Genomic DNA, 12,404 nt, shown 5'->3' with positions numbered 1-12,404 from the left:
CATGTAGGCTTGCGGTGATCAGCCTGCGGTAAAGGCTGATTTGTAGTTCTGAGAAAATGCCCATGAACGTGTCCGAGAGGGGGTTCATGGGTGAGCATAAAACCCACCTACACGTCAAGCAACCACTGATGGGCTCCTCGATAGTTTGGGTGGGGACCTAAGCACTTTATTCATGTTTTCCCCAAACACATCAATTTCAGCACTGCTTTGACTCATGAAAAGCCCCACCATAGATTACACCTATCAGATGGACGAATGGATGACAAATAGATCTCTAAAGCTGTGAGCTGATTGGCCAGAGCTGCTGTCAGACTGTGTTCAGGATGAGAGAGGTGTGTGTGAACGTTTGAATCCCCGACTCATTCTCAGACGACTCCATCTCTCTTCCGTCTCGCTGAATGTCACTTTCTCACAGCGTCTGCCGTCGTACGGACGACGTGATGTAATTACCTACTGCAGGGGGTGTTTCCTGTGTGTGCGTCTGTAAGGGGCGGGGCTTTCTGGAGCGTGCTGCTCCAAGCTCGGAATGTAGGGCAAACCCCAAATCCCCACTGAAAAACTCCCGTCCCATTAAAAACTCAAGGTGCCCCGGCCCTCACAGATGCGTGCAGTCGCCCCCTAAAGGGCTAACTGACCCCTATCCCCCTCCGAGCAATGGAGGAACTGCCTCAAACTGAGCACCGGTGGGTGCGGACTGCTACTGTCTGCTGTACAAATAGAAAGACGAATGGGGTGGATGGGCTGCAACTAGCGATCCGTGCTGCTGTAGGAAAATCTCGTACCTCTGAAAGTTTGTAGAAGAAGGAAATGAACATTTTCAAACAGCGTATAAAAAAAAAGAAAAATGAAAAAAGTTATGAGGTTTTCTTATGACAGCGACTGATTTTTCCTATAATAGATTAATCTACTATTCCTTATTCAATTAATCGATTAATCGACTAACTGAATCATTATGCCTTCTTTGGTTTCTTTCACTTTGCCCCATTTTGTGTCTTTTCTTCTTTTATGCTGCAGTGAAACAATAGAAGCCATATCGCCCCCTATGTTTCCTGTAGTGTACTGCAATCTGTCAGAATGACCATGTGGATCGTGCAAACATTACAGGGCATTATAGTTGTTGTTTTTAGGTGAACAAAGCCTCAGCCTTGTTTTACTCTCTGTCTTCGACTTTTTAGTCCGCGACTTATTTTTTATGACAATTAATCTACTTTTGTCGACTAATCGTTGCAGCCCTAGTAGATGGAAGGTCTGTCTTTGTGGGTAAGGAATGTAAAAAAAAAGGTAGAGTGAGTGAGTGGAGGTACCATGGAGGGTGTTATTAGGGTCTCTGGAGAATGCTTACCTGTAAAATTGAGTCCCATTGAGCACAAGGGAAGTGAGTAGGATAGCAAGGTAGCTGCCAGGAGAAGAAAGCGTTCTCCGTTTTTAGGACTGATTCAGGACAAACCGTTTCTCCCCCTGCATTTGTTTGCATGCACTGAGATAAGACAGTAAAGCCTGTGGGTGTTTTGTTATTTCTCTGTCTCTGTCCGATGTGCCCAGTTGTCTACTCGTGCTGAGAGGTGAAAAGCATGCCACTGACCCTCCTGACCCTCCGATGTTTACCACATCGAACCTGGGCCATGAGTATCAGATGGCTGATCCAGTTTTTGTTGTTTAGAGGCAGAAGCAGTTCTAGACCTGCAGGTTTAGGCCTCACAGTGGGTAACGTTAAGGATTTTACACATTGAGGATTAAACGCATTAAAAAGGTGTGGCCACGCATTATTTTTATTTATGTGGGATGTCACCAGCAGGGCTCCGTACGTTATCGTATTCGCCCTGTTTGATTTTGGCGAACTTTCTAAAAGGTTAAGAACCGAGTTACTTGGGCTACCTCTTTGTAGCTAACAGTGTTAGCTAGCTAGCTACCTAAATAGGGCTGTTCTTTGATTCATGTGCTTTGACCATGTGCTAAAACATGATCTTGCTTGTATGTCATAAATTACGCAAGGGTCTAAAGCCGCGCCACGCCCTGAAACAGCAAGTCTAGAACTGCTGCTGTATCTGCCGATGGATGATGTTAAGGGATGGTATTAGTTCGTAACCGGGTGGGAATGCTGTTGGATCAGTGCTGGATACAGGCTCTTCACCACTCCTGCCTGGGGGGGCCCTGAATGTATCTTGTCATTTGGAAGTGCTGTAAAGTTTCTGTCAGTGTGGCTCCATCCAATCACCTTGCTTCTCTCCGGGTTCAGGCCCCTCCCTCCTACCTTCCTCTTCTTAATCTTCACCTCACTCCTCCTCACTCCTGCTGTAGATACTCGCTGTTTTTAGACAATAACGATAAAAAAAGGTCTCTACCACTACTAGCCTTGTGTTGTGGAAGTATACAGTATCAGTTCACACTCCCTCCCACCACCTTCATCGACCTCCTCTTTTTATAATATGATAGAGCTCTTAATATACCACCATTGTATTAATTCCTGCAAGGATTTCATGAATATTATTGATACAATTATTGTTAATATGATTATTATTATTACTACAATTAGCCATCATTTTGTATTGAGCAATAAGTTACTATGTTTTGAGAACTTGCTAGACTTTGTGTGGGCGGGGCTCTTCCCCCGCAAGCTCGAACATGTCTGCAAAGATAGAACAGATTCTTTCCTGCTTTGTCATGAAAAAAAGTGTTAATGTAAAATGTACATCTATATAGAAGCCATCACTGTCTGTGTACTGATCATGTAACTACAATAAAAAGGATGTAAAAATAAAAGCTTTTGTTTGTGGTGCTGATAAATGGAAATATTGCATTATAATATTACAGAGAAGGAATAGGTTTACAAAATGTACAGTATCACCGCTAAAACCTAACGTAATAGTTTCAGGGGGAGCCCAGGCCAAAATAACAAACAAAAGACTAACTGCAAAGAAACAAGACTTCCACTATGCTAACAAAGGCCTTCAACCCTACCTACCTACACAAACCGGGAGAAAACAGGGGACCAAAGGAAAACAGCAGCGCATCCCTACTGTCAATCAACTAAACAGGGAATATCAGGTATATAACCCTCCAGGAAGAGCTATGGCATCCTCATTGGTCCATAGCCAGCCCTAGTCGCACCATGAGAGGTAGAGTCCTAAGAGCACTGTTAGAGAAGCAAAAACAGTGCACCAGCATCTCTCTGGTGACCCCAGCACACAGGCAGCCATAACACAACAAGTTTGCTATTGTTGCTGGTCTAAAGATAGTCTTACAATAGAGTGAGTACTGTTTTTAGATATGAACTAATTAGTTTCACGGAAATTTTGCACGAAGATCCAGATTTTGGTTCTTATACATTAGTTAATTTTTCCACTTAAAATGGTCTCATTAATAATAGATTCTGAATCATTCATAGTAGAGACTGGATCCTTTATAGCAGTTCTTGAATATTTCTTAAAACTTACTGAATAATTCATATTAATTATCAAATAATCAATAACAAGTGTGATTATTTCAAATTTGTTACTAAATAACTCATAATAGTTACTGAAGAATTCATAGTAGATAGTGAAGAATTCTTAGCAGATATTGAATATATTTTGTTGTAGTTACTGAATAATTCGTAGTAGAAATTTAATAATTCATAGTAGTTGCTAAATAATTCATCATACAAACCTGTTCCCAAATATAAACAGAATGCAATAATGTGCAAATCATTTTAACTGAATATTTAATTGAAAATAGTACGAAGACAAAATACCAAACTGAGAAATTTAATTCTTTTTTGAAAAATTTTTGCCCATTTTAAATTGGAAGGCAGCAGCACATTTCAAAAAAGTTGGGATGGGGGCCTGTTTACCACTGTGCTGCATCACCTTTTCCTTTAGCAACATTCTGTAAGCGTTTGGGAACTGAGGAGACCCTGCTGTAGTTTTGAAAGTATATGTTTTCTCCTTTGTCGTATTTTTCATTTCATACTGTGCCAAATGTTTTCAAAGGGTCTCAGGTCTGGACTGCAGACATTCCAGTTTAGCATCTGGACTCTTTTACTACGGAGCCATGCTGCTTTAATATGTGCAGAATGTGTTTTGTCAGTCTTTTGTTGCCCTTATCCTAACTTTTTAAAAACATGTTGCTGGAATGAATTTCAAAATAGCCATATGTTTTTCGAAAAAAACAATATATTCTTTTAGTGTCAACATGTTGTGTGTTGTCTTTGTACTATTTTCAATTAAAAATAGGGTTCAAATGATTTGCACATCATTAAATTGTTTTTATTTACATTTTGCACAGCATCCCAGCTTCTTTGAAACGGGGATGTAGATACTGAATAAGTCATAGTAGTTACTGAATAGTTTATTTTAGTTATTGAATAATTCTAAAGTACATAATAAAGTACTAATAAAGTACATATTGAATACATAGCAGATACTTAATGGTTCTTAGTAATTATTGAATAATTCATAGTAGATTTTGAATAATTCATAGTAGTTACTTAATAATTCATAGTGGAAATTGAGTAACAAGTCTTAAGGTCAGTGAACAAATATTTGAATGTCACGCCTGCATTTTATGAGGTTAAAGAACGCATAAAGCCAAGATGTAATTGGTTATGTATAAGGCACCAATTATTAAGTTTTATTTTAGCAACACAATGTTCTTTTAGCCTAAACATCCAGAGGAGAAACTTTTAAACTAATTAGGAAACTAGCAGATTAATGATGCAACAATCACAATATAATCCAAGACCATATCCACTGTAAAGTTTTATTAGCATGCTTTATTCCAGTAAAATTGGATACATGCCTTTTCAGCTTTCAGAGACAAAAGACATGAATTCAAAGAGAAAACCTGATTTTAAAACCACTCAGGGTTTGAACTACACTGAAAAGTAGAGATTGACCATTAATTTGCTCATTGGCTCATAGGAGCTGAACTGACGGTTCACCGAAAGATGACATCATACGAGAGGATGTACGCATCGCTGTACATGTACAGCATTCGGTCTTGTGGGTTGTAATTTAGTGACTGGACGTTGGTCTGCATCTTCTTAATCTGGATCTTCAGGTCGTAGCGTTCTACACCTGTTACTGTGTCAAACGAGTAGAAGATCTCTTCCGTCTCTTTGTTCAGGAAGCGGGTGGCGTAGAGCACACCGCACGCCATGAAGGTGTTGGTGGCTGTGCGCTTGTGGAGGGACGTCTGCCATGTTTTTTCCAGAGCTGGAGGGCTGTCGGTCAGCACCTTGCTAATAATGATGTTACCAAAGTTTTCTGGAGAAGTGTAGGTGACCCAAACCCCAGATTCGTCCGTGGCAAAGTCGAGATCAGTGTAGACGTAGGTGGTGTCGAGGTGGCCAAATGGGAATTTGTTGTTGAATCCTGAGTTTTGAGGCAGAGCCACGTTGGTGACCGTGCGCGCGGTCATGTTGAAGCGGCAGATGGACGGTGTGTTGTAGCAGCCATAGTAAAGCGCGTCTCCATACATGACCACATTGGGCCCTTGGATGGTGTTGGTGGTGGGGTTGGAGGAAGCAATCACCGTGTCCGTTTGCCCCACACCCACCACGATGGTGCTCAGGCTGTTGTACTGGCGAATGTAATTGGCGAAGACATTGCTGCTGGTCAGCGCCACCAGCCAGTGCATGTTCTCCTTCCCTGGAGCAGGATTGGGGTCTTTGCCCCAGGCACCGTAAGAGTAAGAGGTCCCATACTGGGTGAGGGCATACGTTCTTGGCCCAGACACGCTGACCAATTGCCCTTGTGGACAGTGTCCTAGACAGAGGAGAAAGGCGTAAAGGAATAGTTTGGTTAAAACAATATCCCCCTTGATCAAAATCTAGTCAATCAGCAAAGATAAAATTATGGAATTTTGATTGATTTAGAAAAAGACTGTTACTACTGTTTTCATGTAACAGCACATCACATAGGGTCAGAAAGTCTACCAGAGATTGCTTAACAACTCACAGAGAAAAGCATTAATAGTAATTCAGGAAGTACATCTAAAAAATGGTTTGAAAAAATGTGAAAAAGTATGGAATAACTTTGGTATCATATTGTTGTAGGCCAAAAATAAATTAAAGACACCATGTTAGTATCATTTTGAAATTGACATATACAGTTGTATGCAAAAGTTTAAACATTCCTGGTTCAATTTCATGTTGTTTTGATTTTCTTATTAAAAATAAGTTAACACATCCACTACAGAGAACATATTAAATATGGAATTTCCTGCAAATTTAAGGGCACAATTTATATTTATTTGCTGAGTCTAACATACATATTTCTACACAAAAAAATTTGCCATAACTTTTGCACAGGCCATTTTATGTTTTATTTTTCTCTAATATGTGATATTCAGCAAATAAAAAAGTATATGCTGATGCATTAATAAGCATTGATAATAAGCTTGCATGCACATTTTCCATTTTTTTTTATTTTCTCTTCACTTTATTCAGTTAACAGATGCCTGTGTTGGCTTGCCTCATGCTGAGTGATGGGGGCAGAGAGAGGACCATCTTACCTACCCACAGAGAGAGAGTGAGGACTCTTATGCTCTGTTGGAATCCCAGCCACTTATGGCTGTGGCATCACGGGGGATCAAACACATGATTTCCCTATGATAGAGTCGCTTGGACGGCTGCATCACTCAGAAACCCCTCAAATTCCCCTTTTGAAATAAACTACTTACATGTAAATCCAATCCCAGAATCAGAGAAGCCACCAAACCTGTTTACTGTCATACTGACCTGTGTGTGAGTGAACTGTAGGTTTGTAAAGAAGTGTGGGTACCTGGTGCAGGTGTGGGAGGATGAGGGGTGACGTGCAGCTCGTGCTGGCAGTTAGCCAAGTCTCTCTTCATTCGCTGGTTCTCCTGCAGCTTTTTCACCACCTGCATGTGGTCAAACTCCTCCAGATCCTGCATTTCCTCCATCAGGCCTTGCAGCTTCAGGACAGACAGAGATGGCAGTCAGTTCAGCTGTTTACCCAACATACTTTTGATCCAGGGGATACACATAATGATGTTGGGGGCATGTAAAGAAATTCAGTGCTGAGACTGATCCACCACCCAAATAGTACCTGCTCTGTGAGGGTCCATGGGGGTCCTGACCACCGAAGAACAGGGTGAAAGGGGGCTAACAAAGTATGCAGAGAAACAGATGGACTACAGTCTGTAACTGTAGAACTACAAAGTGCACCTATATAGTAAGTGGAGCTGATAAAATGGAGTTTTTTGAGAGCTTTAGCATTTTATTTTAGACTAAAAGAATCTAAAAAGAGAAGAACAGAGATACGAACTTCAGTTCCTCTGCTGATAGATGCTGGATGTTCCACTGAGGTTCTAAGGGCTACTTGGTGCTTAATATGGCTGATGTCAAGCGAAAAAGTCACGTCTGAGTAATGAATTAACGCAGTTTTTATTTGTTTGCTTCATATTAGCCAACCGTTATCAAAGTAGTAACTACTGTTTTTAATGTTAACAAATACAAAAATTAATGTTAGTCAACACTTCATTTCGAAAATGAGTGTAGCGCGTTTGAGAAATGTTCTGCATGTTTATACTGGGAATTTTTCTCCTCCACATATTCTGACAAAGACTCTTAATGTAAAGGCGGGGCTAGTCGCCTTTGCGAGGAAGTGTGTCAGAACCAACTGGAACTGGTTATCAGTTGAGAGCTGGAAGCGAGAGAGCGCAGACATGAGCTGAGTGTAGAGCGAGCTGTTAGCCAAAAGCATTGCTTATTGTACGGCCTGCCAACTTCAGCGCTTTAATAAAGCACAGTGACTTGTGCATAAACAGTGAGTCTTCTTTAATAGCAGTAAATGCTACACTATATTAACTGATGCAGTTGTTACTTGTTTACTTAATATTAACTAACCATTATTAATGTAGCACTTCATTATGTGCATCTTGGGGCCCTGAGGCGGCACTGCTTTAAAAGCAGACACGATTCTGTAGTGGAAATCACTGCGGGAAAACTTCCAAAAAAACACTGTCTGTGAACACAGTTTGTCGCTGCATCCACAAATGCAAGTTAAAACTCTGCAATGCAATGAAGAAACCGTATATAAATAGGTTCCAGAAACACTGCTGCCTTCTCTGGGCCTGAGCACATTTAAGATGGACTGAGGCAAAATGAAAAGTCGTCTGATGAATCAAAACTTTAAATTCTTTTTGGAAATCATGGACGCCTGTCCTTTATCCTAAAGAGGCGAAGGACCACCAAGCTTGTTATCAGTGCACAGTTCAAAAGCCAGCATCCGTAATGGTATAGGGGTGCATTAGTGAACATGGTATGAGTGACTAGCACATCTGTGAAGGGACCATTAATGCTGAACAATATATGCAAGTTTTGGAGCAAAATATGCTGCCATGCAGACAACGTCTTTTGTGTTTTAAATAATAATAACAGTGTAGCTATACAGAAAGCATGCTGAAGTCATGCTGTGGTGCAGTACAGACTGTGAGTTGAGTTTAAGTCACCTTGGTGCTGGTGGCTTCGCTGAGCTGCTGGTGGGAGCGGATGGTCCTGTTGAGTTTGGCCATGAGCTCCAGCACCTCAGCCAGCTCCAGCTCGATGATGCGCAGAGACACGGCTCCGTACAGCTCTCCATCATCCTCTTTCTCCAACACAGCCACGCTCTCCTCCAGCTGCTCCAGCCGCCTCTGCAGCCCCAGCATCAGCACGTCCACCTCCAACATCTGACAGACACAGAGACAGCTTTACAGCACAGCAGAAACGGTCCACTAAGGGTTAACTGTATAAAGTTAGTAAATATTTATCAATATAATATGGACATAAATATAAATGCAATCAAATATATGAGCTGGAATCAATTCTGAACACTGAAATGGGTCCACAGAAATCAGTGAAGGCCTCCTAAATGATTTATTTAATGCTTGAAATAATGTACAGTCCTCTCCACAATTATTGACACGCTTGGTAAAGATGAGTAAAAGGGTTTTTACACTTTTGGTGAAATAGCTTAATCTCACACTGAAAAATGGAAAATACATATGCGCACACACACACACACACACACACACACACACACACACACATATGTGTATATATATATATATATATATATATATATATATATATATATTTTTTTTAACAAAACTCATGTGTGTCACAATTATTAGCACCCCTGCATTACATACTTCGTACAACCTCCCTTTGCCAATAAAACAGCACTTAGTCTCCTATAACATCTTATCATCTTATACGGTTGGAGAATAAAGAGCAGGAAATTAAAAAAAAATCCTTTTTATAGAATCTCTCTGACTCGCCCAGGGATCTGGGTCCACTCTCTTGAACCCACTTCTTTAGCAACCCCACAGGTTATTTTATGTTTTGTATTATTGTCCTGATGATTCAATGACAAACCATTTTTAGTTTCTTGGCAGAGGCAAACAGATTTTGATTTAAAATGTTTTGCCTCTGCCCAAGTTCCCAGGACCTTTGGAGAAAAAACAGCCCTGATGACATCACAGACCATCCACCATCCTTAACAGCAGGCATGAGGTTTTTACACCAAACCCATTTTGAGTATTTGCTGCCAGAAAGCTCAATTTTCATTTCATCTGATAATAGAACACAGTTACTGGATCAAAGTCCAGGTGCTTATATTTGTGGTTAGATGACAGGAAAGGCTTTATCTTTGCATGCCTTCCAGATAATCTTTTGGCATGCAGGTGGTGTCTGATGGTAATTTTGGAGAACTGGGGACCCCAAGATGCTACTTTTTCTTTTGGGACGTCGTTCGGACAATTTTGTCACAGTTCTATTTGAACTTTCTAATTATTGCTTTAACTGTAGATTTGGGCATTTTCAGGTGAGTAGCTCATTTTTATAGCTATTCCCTGATTTATGAGGATCAACACACCTTTCCGTTTGAATTGTGTTTTCTTGCCTTTCCCCTGCTAAAAAGTGACTAAGGGAATTTGACCTCGGTGTCACCTCATATATAAAACAGGAAGTTATGGATTAATGCTTGAAGTTGCTAGACACTCTGATCAACTTAAAAAAGTAAAATAAAAATGAAAAAACCCTTTAGTTACATTCTATTTCTAAGAATTTCTAGAGATACCAATAATTGTGCACGTTGTTTTATTAAAAAACAGAAAAAAGTTTTATGAAGGGTATCACAGAATAAATTTACTTCAGTTAAAGGTTGGACTTCTCGTTTTTTTTCCAAAAGGTGAATGTCTTATAACCATTTTTACTCGTGTTTACCAAGGGTGCCAATAATTCTGGAGGGGATTGTATTTGTTTCCAGCAGTGTAGAACATTTTGTCCTTGTTTTTTTGAATTGTTTTGGAGATCCAGAGGCTTAAAGAGTCTAAAGTGGTGCTAATTTTTGCTTTAAAATGAATGCATCCAAAAAATGAACTTTTGAACAATTCGGATTAGATGCGTGAATTTTGCAGAGACAGAAGACACAGAGATGCATGATTTCTATTTTATGGCTTCTTGAATGTTTAGGGAAAAATGTTTATTGGAACAAATTTGACTTTTTATACCTCCACAGTGAAGTGCATAGTTTTCAATTAACTATTAGTGTCACAGCAGTAAAGCTCTCTGGTAAAATAAAATAAACCTGTTAATCACACCATAATTTCACAGGTGATTCCAGGTCTTTATCCTGTCACATTACACCTGGGAAGATGTTAAAGCATTTATTAGATTGTTCAATTAAATCTTGTTTGAAGAGAAGTAAATAAAACACCTGGTTTGGGGTGATGGTCCTGTTGCATTCAGAGGCCGCAGTGCGGACGCTGTCCAGCTTGTCCGTGGGGAACGGACGGTCCGAATTCTTCAGCTCACACACACACTGCTTCCCACTCGCACTCTGCACAGAGAACATCACAGCGTAACACACACTATTCAACACTGAGCAGCAAACAGCAAACAGCAGTTCAGTCACCCATTACAGCTCTTTCCCTCATAGTCTGTGTGTGGCTGACTGAGATACTGGACTCATATATTCTCTATACACACTGAGCCAGTGTGTGAGATTAAACTGTATTCTTCAACTTACAAATACTGGACAAACATAAAATGGACTGGACAAACATTCAAAAGTGTTGAATCACTTTAATAATACAAAAATTACAAATTTAGACTGTCCAAAAAAAAATTAAAAAATACTATGATGCTTTTATTCAACAACACCATCTTTAAAATTATTAGTAGGAACATGTAAAAAATTTGAAAAAGTGTGTTTGATTGTTCAAATAAAACACTATCAGAATGAACTTCTAATACAAATAATATCTACAAGGAAGTTCTGATAAAATTAGTATCACAAATGAAATTATAATCATTAACATTAGTACTTTATCAGTTTATTTATTAGTACTTTATAATTAACATTCATACTTTAAAAGTGCTGATCAAATCTTAAAATAGCTTGCAATTGTTATAAGAAGATACGTACAATATACTATTCATTTAATAACTAATAATCAATATTTTAAAAACAAGTAAAATGAAAATACCTTTTGATGTCTAGTTCATATTTTTATCTGCACACTTAAAAATGATGGTCCTTCAAGAATTCTTAAGTAAAGAAAATGGTTTTATATAGAACCATTAACCCTTTGTATGGTTAAAGGCTTCTTGGCATCATGAGAGAGACGGATGACAAATGTGCTGTATGTGGTTCTATAAAGAATCTTTTTAAAACGGGTTCTATATAGCATCAAAAAGGGTTCTTCTATTGTAACTAGCTTGACATCATAGCAATAGAAGAACTCTATTTGGTGCTATATAGAACCCTTTTCAAAAAGGTTTTATATAAAACCATATACAGCACATTCACCATCAATCTGGAGAACCATTTCACGATGCGAAAGAACCCTTTAATCATGCAAAGGGTTCTATGAGTGTTCATGGTTCTATGTAGAACCATTTTCTTTACATAAACCCTTGAAGTGTGCACAGTATATACGATACAAGTGCACTAAATGAAAGAACACTATTGTTAATATGATGTGTTTGTAAGCTTGAATTTAAACAGTGGTGTGAATCCTTACCTGAGAGAGAAAGGTGAGAAACACAGCGGTCACCCAAATGGACAACAGTGGTGACTTCATGTTTGCTTTGGAAGAAGAGCAGGATGGAGCTGCTGAGGGTGCTTAACTGAAAAAAAGTCCACCAGAACAGAGAAACAGCATTTTAGAGTGAGGCATTCCCTCCCCGAAAAAACTGAAATTTGTCAATGCGCCTTTCAGTTTGTGCTGACTGAGGGAGAAAAGTGAGAAATTGCTGAGAATGAGGGAAGTGAGAGACGGAAATATTTGCTTTTGCTGATATTCAGGATGGACTGATGGAGAAGAGGAGGATGTGGTTAATCCCTATTAATGGAGTTACTCAGTCTTGGCACGAACGCATGTCGAAACCTGGGGCACATTCTCAAAGTTACGGT

At 39.5% G+C, this 12,404-nt stretch overlaps 1 protein-coding gene across 1 annotated transcript; it reads right to left on the bottom strand.

The window, feature by feature from the left end:
- Positions 1 to 4,711: 4,711 nt before the first annotated feature.
- Positions 4,712 to 12,176, bottom strand: LOC118806587 (olfactomedin-4-like). Its single transcript, XM_036568045.1, has 5 exons — positions 12,013 to 12,176; positions 10,704 to 10,826; positions 8,455 to 8,673; positions 6,762 to 6,915; positions 4,712 to 5,744 (listed from the first exon to the last, which is right to left on the bottom strand). Exons 1-5 carry the CDS (start codon positions 12,070 to 12,072, stop codon positions 4,915 to 4,917), a joined length of 1,386 nt encoding a protein of 461 aa, XP_036423938.1. The 5' UTR covers positions 12,073 to 12,176; the 3' UTR covers positions 4,712 to 4,914.
- Between the last annotated feature and the right edge of the window lie 228 nt (positions 12,177 to 12,404).

Source organism: Colossoma macropomum, unplaced genomic scaffold (genome assembly GCF_904425465.1).
Source record: "Colossoma macropomum unplaced genomic scaffold, Colossoma_macropomum, whole genome shotgun sequence".
Lineage (NCBI taxonomy): Eukaryota > Metazoa > Chordata > Actinopteri > Characiformes > Serrasalmidae > Colossoma > Colossoma macropomum.
The sequence above is the reverse complement of the archived record's forward strand: the minus strand, read 5'-3'. Positions and strand labels throughout refer to the sequence as shown.

What these genes read in the sequence shown, in the direction of transcription:
- LOC118806587 (XM_036568045.1), bottom strand. Translation starts at nt 12,072, where the DNA reads ATGAAGTCACCACTGTTGTCCATTTGGGTGACCGCTGTGTTTCTCACC. An exon ending in GGACCATCACCCCAAACCAG is followed by an intron (nt 8,674 to 10,703) that starts GTGTTTTATTTA and finishes TGTGTCTGTCAG; the next exon opens with ATGTTGGAGGTGGACGTGCT. An exon ending in TCCTCCCACACCTGCACCAG is followed by an intron (nt 5,745 to 6,761) that starts GTACCCACACTT and finishes TCCTCTGTCTAG; the next exon opens with GACACTGTCCACAAGGGCAA.